This window comes from Triticum aestivum, chromosome 5A, assembly GCF_018294505.1.
Source record: "Triticum aestivum cultivar Chinese Spring chromosome 5A, IWGSC CS RefSeq v2.1, whole genome shotgun sequence".
Lineage (NCBI taxonomy): Eukaryota > Viridiplantae > Streptophyta > Magnoliopsida > Poales > Poaceae > Triticum > Triticum aestivum.
This window is the reverse complement of record NC_057806.1, coordinates 374,879,910-374,888,359: the sequence shown is the minus strand read 5'-3', so window position 1 is coordinate 374,888,359 and position 8,450 is coordinate 374,879,910. Positions and strand designations below refer to the sequence as shown.

Genomic DNA, 8,450 nt, shown 5'->3' with positions numbered 1-8,450 from the left:
CTCATATGGATCGATATGGACGTCCATGGTTACGCTATTGGTCATTGCACAAAGGGGTTTTGTTCATGTATATGTTTTGCCGAACCAACAAGGTCACAAAGGTAATCATGATCTACTGAGTGTTAGTAGGACGGGAGTAACGAGGATTTATTTGTGAAATAGTTTTGTTAATATTCAAAATAGTCGAGAGGAACTGGAATCATTTCGGGGTTACCAGAAGGGTTTCAGAGTATATCGGGTAATACTGGGTATTACTGATAAAATAATATATAGGTGGAAAATATTTCCGGTGATGTTAAATTAATTATAAAAGGCTCTAGTAATTGTTAAGAGACTTTTGTATTTAATTTAATATCAACGGGCCGTAAAAGGCCAAACGGTGGAAGGAGTATTGGGCCACAAGGGCCCAATATGAGTGGTGCCCCCCCCCCTCCCATGGAAAGAAGCGAGGGTAGGCCAAATTGGAGGTGGTTTCCTTCTCCTTGGAGGGCGCAGTTTCGTTCCCCATTGTGGCGCCCCTCTCCTCTCCTCCAACCTATATATACTAGAGGATTTGGTGCTTTTTATATACATGTTTTGGAGCCTCCTCTAGTCCCTTCTAGTTCTAGTTCTAGTTGGTCCTAATAGATCTAATTAGAGCTAGACTTAGATCTTCTAATCCAAATAATTAGAATCCCAGTGGAGTTCTAATCTCCTCCCTCTAATTCTTCGGTGATGAATAGCTTTGGACGGCGAAGCGCTACCAGATCATGAAGACCGTACGCTTGCAACTCTAGGGAGGTCATGCATTCAGTCTCCCGTTTGAGGGACTGTTCGTGGACGGTTCGCGGGATCGTTCATCTTCGGTTCGAGGGACTCAAATTACGATCTACACTGGCTCGTTTTCTTCCGCTGCAACTCAGAGTCAGTAACAATCTTATCCAATCCGTTAATGCATCTTCGTATTGTTCCTGGGTGATCGTAGAGCAGTTGTTTTTTGTTTTCCACTACCAACATGCACACATCCCAATTCATCAACCCCACTCCTTTTATTTCTCTCAACATGCATGACAAATACTACTTACATATAAGTCATATGTATTTTTTAGCTCTATTCAAGAATTCGTCCGGTTAATCAGTTAACATGCCGATTAATCCCTACTCGCGGGGTCACCGGGTAGTCGATAAACTGATAAATCATTTGATTAATGGATTAACTTACTGATTAGCCTATTAACCCCCTACTCACCGGCCAACCGAGGAGCTACCAGGTAACGATTTCCTCAACAATGATTTTTAGTATTCATTCTCGTATTCAAATTCCAGACAATCAAATGGCATCAAACAATACATTGCAACAGATTCACGTGGTAACGCGCGGGGTATTATCTAATTTACAATATGGAGAGGAACATGCACTTGTGGATTTCAGTAAAGTGATATGATCATTTGTGGATGTACTTACTTTAACTTAAAAACCATTATTACGTCGCAATACTGCAGCACAATATAGCTCGTTATATAATAACTTAATTTGATATTCTTCTCCGGGTTAGATAATATCATATTTTGCTACCAAATTTCACATGTATCTATATATCATTTACATTTTTTTGAAAACTTATAAGTACTAGATCATGAGTATATGATCCTAGGATAAGGAAATTTCTATTCACTGGGAAACTACTTGATTCGAATGAGCATAAATAATAGGTTGGAGTGAATGCTGAAAGTCTTATCATTCATTTTGCGTGGAAAAGGGTTTGTGTTACTCCGTCATGTGGGAATCATCCTTACAAAGATGGGGACGAGAGAAGGTGTATTACTCCATCATGTGATAATCCTCCTTACAAATATGGGGACCAGAGAAGGCCCCAACCAGATAAAACCTGCCGTACACGCCTCAACCCTATCATAAGTAGCAAGGAAATGAGTAACAATGTTCTGAGTTCGACTGATATGAGCAACATGTATCTCCCTCTTGAAATAGAAACTTCACCTGTTCGACCAACATTGCATGACAAAACCTATCAACACTCAGAGAAAAAATGGCCTTCGCCGCCTGGAGGCAGTCCGACTCCGGGATAATGGGAAGCAGTCACCATTGTAATGCTTGGGCAAGGCCCTCGATGAGCTCGACTAATTCAGAATGTAGAGCATCAACGCATAAACTGACAAACGACGGAAGGAGAACACGATGTCACTTAGATGTCCTCGAGGGACCATTTTCGCAGCCGCTGAGCCATCCAACTAGATGTAGGAGCCATTTTGGGGGGCATAGATATTCCTATCAAATTGAGGCAGAAGAATTTAGGCCGTACCATTCATTTGATCTGAAGGACATCTAGCCACTTTGATCCGCTGGATTTATAAAACATGATTTTTTTTTTTAGGAAAGACAAGATTGCAATGTTTTACCCAATCCAACCCTAATGGATTTGAGGAGATGATTTTTTTTTCCCTATAAAATGTAGTGCCAAGAATTCGTACAAAAAATCCCTATAAGATTTTGTTTTTATGATATGGTCCAGATCTACTATAAAAATTCACAGAAAGTACAAAGCATCCCAGAAGTAATAGAAATTATATCGAGGGATCCCTGTCAAAATAAAGGGACAACCATAGCAAAAAGTTCCTAGGAACTCCAATCCTACAAAAAATGCAGAATTTCCCCCGTCCAAAACGTCAGAGAAATGGAATCAACGCGAAGGAAATCCCCGGTGCCCCAGCGTGTGGTCCGTGTGCCTGGGAGCAGGAGATGATGCCCAAAAGCCGGGCTCGCTCGCTCGCTCGGGGGAATCAAATCCCAGCTTTGACCGGACTCAGCCTCACTCGGACGCTGGGCTGAAGAGACCCCCACACACATGCATGCCAAGGAAAGAAAGAAAATAAAAGCGAGCATTTCGAGCACCCAAACCAGCTCAACCATTTGCATCCAGCCCCTCGGCGAGGGCGAGTAATTACCCCTGGAAACCCGCGCAGCCTCCCGCGAATAAACAACCCGGCGCCCCCCTTCTTTTCGGGCTAAATTGCCGTCGCAAGCAAACAAGCCCCGTGGAGGGGAGGCTGCTCGCTAAACTAATGGCGGTTGAGTAGCAGGCTAGTAGCGCGCCGGAGCTCTGTCCCTCCCCTGCTACTTAATAAATAGTCAGGTGTAGGCCTGTGTGTGCTTCCTCTGCCTCTGCTTCTGCTTCTGCTTCTTCCTCGTCCAGCAGCATCTCCCTTCCCTTCCCTTGTCCTCGCCTGCGATTCTTGGAGCACCTAGATTCTCCACCTGTGGGATTGCTTCCTCCATTTCTTTCTTGATGAGGTTTCAGCTTCAGGCACCCTACTTCTCCTCCTCGCCAAGGTGCGGGACCCCTTTCCTAATCTTTCCGGGCTCCCCTTCTCTGTATCATGTTGCTTCTTGGTTTCGTTGCGGCCAATGTTTGGCTGGCCTTTTGGTGGTTTGAAGGTTGCAACTGGACTTGGTTTCATGGCCTTTTTTGGCTGAATTACCTGGGACATGTTTGTGATTTGCGTCCGACTTGGAGCTTGTTTCTTACCAGGATTCGTTCCATGGGTTCTATCTCTTCCGAGACGTTTTGGGTTTTGGGGGTTTAGTGTGTTGAATTTGGACGAGGAATTTTGCATTTGCTCCCGTTGTTCTTGCGTGCTTTCCCCTGCCAAGATTCCTTACGCTCTCTTTTTTTGTTCTTTGCACACGAGCAAATTGTTCGGGGGGCTGAGCTTGTTTCCCTAGTGAAGATGAGCTGAAATTTCAACGAATTTGCAGGGAAATTGCGACCCAAATCTTCTCCGTCGATATGTGAACCCACCCAAGAACACGGCAGCACGCAACGCCCACCGCCGCCGCGGGCATCTCCGTTTTCCCTCCTTGCAAGAACCGACGGCTGCGAATTGACGCACAGGACCCGAAGACATGGCGGCCTTCACGGCGGCCTTCTCCTTCTTGCTCGTGCTGCTCCGGCTGCTGGCGCCCGCCATTGCCGACGCCGGCGAGGCGGCGGCGCTGCTCGCCTTCAGGCGCGCGTCCGTGGTGGACGACCCGCGCGGTGCGCTCACGACCTGGGTGTCCGGCGCCGCCGCCAACTCCACCGCGCCCTGCTCGTGGGCCGGCGTCACGTGCGCGCCGCCGCTCGACGGCCGGGTCGTCGCCCTCAACCTCAGCGGCAAGGACCTCGCTGGCGACCTTCGGCTCGGCGCGCTCCTCGCGCTCCCGGCGCTGCAGCGTCTCGACTTGCGCCGCAATGCCTTCTACGGCAACCTCTCGCACGCGCCGCCGTCATCGTCGTCGTGCGCGCTCGTGGAGGTGGACATATCGTCCAACGCCTTCAACGGGACGCTGCCCCCGGCGTTCCTGGCGTCCTGCGGCGCGCTGCGGTCCCTGAACCTGTCGAGGAACGCCCTCGCCGCCGGCGGGTTCCCGTTCGCGCCGTCGCTGCGGTCGATCGACCTGTCGCGCAACCACCTGGAGGACGCCGGCCTGCTCAACTACTCCTTCGCCGGCTGCCATGGCCTGCGGTACCTCAACCTCTCCGCCAACCTCTTCACGAGCCGGCTGCCGGAGCTGGCATCGTGCAGCGTGATCACCACGCTCGACGTGTCGTGGAACCAGATCTCAGGCGCGCTCCCCGCCGGGTTCATGGCGACCGCGCCGGCCAACCTGACGTACCTGAGCATCGCCCGTAACAACCTCACCGGCGATGTCTCTGGGTACAACTTCGGCGTGTGCGGCAACCTGACGGTGCTCGACTGGTCCAACAACGGCCTAAGCAGCACCGGACTACCGCCGGGTCTCGCCAACTGCCACCGCCTTGAGACGCTCGACATGTCAGGGAACAAGCTTCTCTCCGGCTCAATACCGACCTTCTTTACCGAACTACCTTCTCTGAAGAGACTGGCATTGGCCGGCAACGAGTTCGCCGGGCCGATACCGGAGGAGCTGGGCCAGCTGTGCGGCAGAATCGTCCATTTTGACCTGTCGAGCAACCGGCTGGTCGGCGGCTTGCCGGCGAGCTTTGCAAAGTGCAGCTCCCTCGAGGTGCTCGACCTCAGAGCGAACCAGTTCTCCGGTGACTTTGTGGCCAGCGTCGTCAGCACCATCTCCTCGCTCCGCGTGCTGCGGCTGGCATTCAACAACATCACCGGCGCGAACCCGCTGCCGGCGCTCGCGGCGGGGTGCCCATTGCTGGAGGAGATCGACCTCGGGGCCAACGAGCTCGACGGAGAAATCATGCCGGACCTGTGCTCGTCACTGCCTTCTCTGAAGAAGCTGTTCCTCCCAAACAACTACCTCAACGGCACCATACCGACGTCGCTCGGCAACTGCGCTAACCTGGAGTCCATTGATCTGAGCTTCAACTTCCTGGTTGGCGAGATCCCGCCGGAAGTAATCACTCTGCCGAAGCTGGCCGATCTGGTCATGTGGGCGAATGGCCTGTCCGGCGTGATACCGGACATCCTATGCTCCAATGGCACCGCACTGGCGATGCTGGTGATAAGCTACAACAACTTCACCGGAGGCATCCCGCCGTCCATCACAAGCTGCGTGAACCTCGTCTGGGTGTCGCTGTCGGCCAACCGTCTCACCGGGGTCGTGCCGCCGGGCTTCTCCAAGCTCCAGAAGCTGGCCATCCTGCAGCTCAACAAGAACCAGCTCTCCGGCCGCGTGCCGGCGGAGCTCGGCAGGTGCAACAACCTCATATGGCTGGACCTCAACAGCAACGGCTTCACCGGCACGATACCCTCGGAGCTGGCAGCCCAGGCGGGGCTCGTTCCGGAGGGGATCGTGTCAGGGAAGGAGTTCGTCTTCCTCCGCAACGAGGCCGGCAACATCTGCCCCGGCGCCGGACTGCTCTTCGAGTTCTTCGGCATCCGGCCAGAGCGCTTGGCCGGGTTCACCCCCGCCGTGCGCATGTGCCCGGTCACCAGGATCTACATGGGCACCACGGTGTACTCATTCAGCAGCAATGGCAGCATGATCTTCCTCGACCTCTCGTACAACGGCCTCACCGGCGAGATACCGGAGAGCCTCGGGAGCATGGCGTACCTCGTCGTCCTCAACTTGGGGCACAATGAGCTCAGCGGCAAGATACCGGAGGCATTTTCAGGGCTGGAACTGATGGGCGCCATGGACCTGTCAAACAATCACCTCGTCGGCGGCATACCCTCAGGTTTTGGTAGCCTGCATTTCCTCGTCGACTTCGACGTCTCCAACAACAACCTCACCGGTCCGATCCCGTCGTCCGGCCAGCTCACCACCTTCCAGCCGGCCCGGTACGGGAACAACTCTGGTCTCTGTGGCATTCCTCTGCCGCCATGCGGGCACACTCCGGGAGGGGTGAGCGGGGGAGGAAGCTCACATGATGGGAGGAGGAAGGTGATCGGGGCGAGCATTCTCGTCGGAGTGGCGCTCTCGCTGCTCATACTCCTGCTGCTCTTGGTCACGCTCTGCAAGCTCTGGAAGAGCCAGAGGACCGAGGAGATCAGAACGGGGTACATCGAGAGCCTCCCGATGTCCGGCGCCACGAGCTGGAAGCTGTCCGGCGTCGAGGAGCCACTGAGCATCAACGTGGCAGCATTCGAGAAGCCGCTGAGGAAGCTCACCTTCGCGCACCTCCTCGAGGCCACCAATGGCTTCAGCGCCGAGACCCTCGTCGGCTCCGGGGGGTTCGGCGAGGTTTACAAGGCCAGGCTCAAGGACGGCAGCGTGGTGGCCATCAAGAAGCTCATCCATTACACGGGCCAGGGCGACCGGGAGTTCACGGCGGAGATGGAGACCATCGGCAAGATCAAGCACCGCAACCTCGTCCCGCTGCTCGGGTACTGCAAGGTCGGCGACGAGCGGCTCCTCGTGTACGAGTACATGAAGCACGGCAGCTTGGACATGGTGCTCCACGACAACGACGACAAGGCCATGGTGAAGCTCGACTGGGCGGCGAGGAAGAAGATCGCCATCGGGTCGGCGAGGGGCCTCGCCTTCCTCCACCACAGCTGCATCCCCCACATCATCCACCGGGACATGAAGTCGAGCAACGTGCTCCTGGACAACAACCTCGACGCCCGGGTGTCGGACTTCGGGATGGCGAGGCTGATGAACGCGCTGGACACGCACCTGAGCGTGAGCACGCTCGCGGGCACGCCCGGGTACGTCCCGCCGGAGTACTACCAGAGCTTCCGGTGCACGACCAAGGGCGACGTCTACAGCTATGGCGTCGTGCTCCTGGAGCTCCTCACCGGGAAGAAGCCGATCGACCCGACCGAGTTCGGCGACAACAACCTCGTCGGCTGGGTGAAGCAGATGGTCAAGGAGAACAAGAGCGGCGAGATCTTTGATCCCACGCTGACCGACACCAAGTCCGGGGAGGCCGAGCTCGATCAGTACCTCAAGATCGCCTCCGAGTGCCTGGATGACCGGCCGGCCAGAAGGCCTACCATGATCCAGGTCATGGCCATGTTCAAGGAGCTGCAGCTCGACTCCGACAGCGACTTCCTCGACGGCTTCTCGATCAACTCCTCCACCATAGACGAATCGGCAGAGAAATCATCGTCGTAATGTTTTCTGTTTCTTGTTTCTTGTTTCTTTTTTCATGCTCTGGAATGGAAGGATAGAACAGCGAGATAGCTCAATCATTTTAGGTTACAAAAAAAAGGCCGTAGTGTCCTCCAATTCACCGGGGGAGGTTGTAGTTTTGTGGTTCCACTCTCTGTATATATAAGCGTCAAAAGTATGAAGAGGGACATGAAGGTAGTAGCTTTTATTTGCAAGAAAAGGATCAATCTTATTGCTCGTGTTTCAGCATCAATCTTGCTCAAGTTTTTTTCAGTTGCATGTCTCAGATTCTCATTTGTGCTTTTACCTGCTAGAATCAGTTATTTGGAAGAAGAATTGACTGTGTTGTTCTTGACTGTCTTGTTGCTGTCAGTTTATGATTGACACTTTGCAGGCTGTAATGAACAAAAAGAGAGAGAGATCCAGCAGATGGCAGGCCATGCAAGTCATTATCTCATTTTCTATTGTGAATGTGCTTGACCGGGCGGCATTGTCGTCTTTCCTTGACAAAACAAAATCTATAGCCGATGGTGGTGATATCAGTGAGCTCAGGAATGCCGGCTCAGGGCGTTGAAAAATCCAGTCCCTAGATTTCGTGGACAGTAGCACCACCTGCATCATGGATGTACTTTGCCAGGTTTTGATTTGTCTGCTTGCTGAATGATTGCTGTGGCGACCAAGCTGAGCAACAGAAATAAAATGAGTTGTTCAGTTTGCTGACAGGCTCTGAGACGGATGGATGTAGCGGACATGGCCCGACTGCTTTTGCAGCGGGTAGTTTGTGGACAAGCTGAAGAGCAGAGAAGATAAGGCCAACTTCAACGCGCCCACTAAAACAGGCTTTGTCCATTTTTTGTATGTTTGAATCGGCCGACTGCTCGTCATTCGTTTTCTTTTGTGTTTGGGTCGATCGTGC

At 52.9% G+C, this 8,450-nt stretch overlaps 1 protein-coding gene across 1 annotated transcript; it reads left to right on the top strand.

Moving 5' to 3' along the window:
• The first annotated feature begins 2,763 nt into the window (after positions 1 to 2,763).
• On the top strand, positions 2,764 to 7,813 carry LOC123103440 (brassinosteroid LRR receptor kinase BRL1). Its single transcript, XM_044525029.1, has 2 exons — positions 2,764 to 3,328; positions 3,755 to 7,813. Exon 2 carries the CDS (start codon positions 3,902 to 3,904, stop codon positions 7,535 to 7,537), a length of 3,636 nt encoding a protein of 1,211 aa, XP_044380964.1. The 5' UTR covers positions 2,764 to 3,328; positions 3,755 to 3,901; the 3' UTR covers positions 7,538 to 7,813.
• Positions 7,814 to 8,450: the final 637 nt, after the last annotated feature.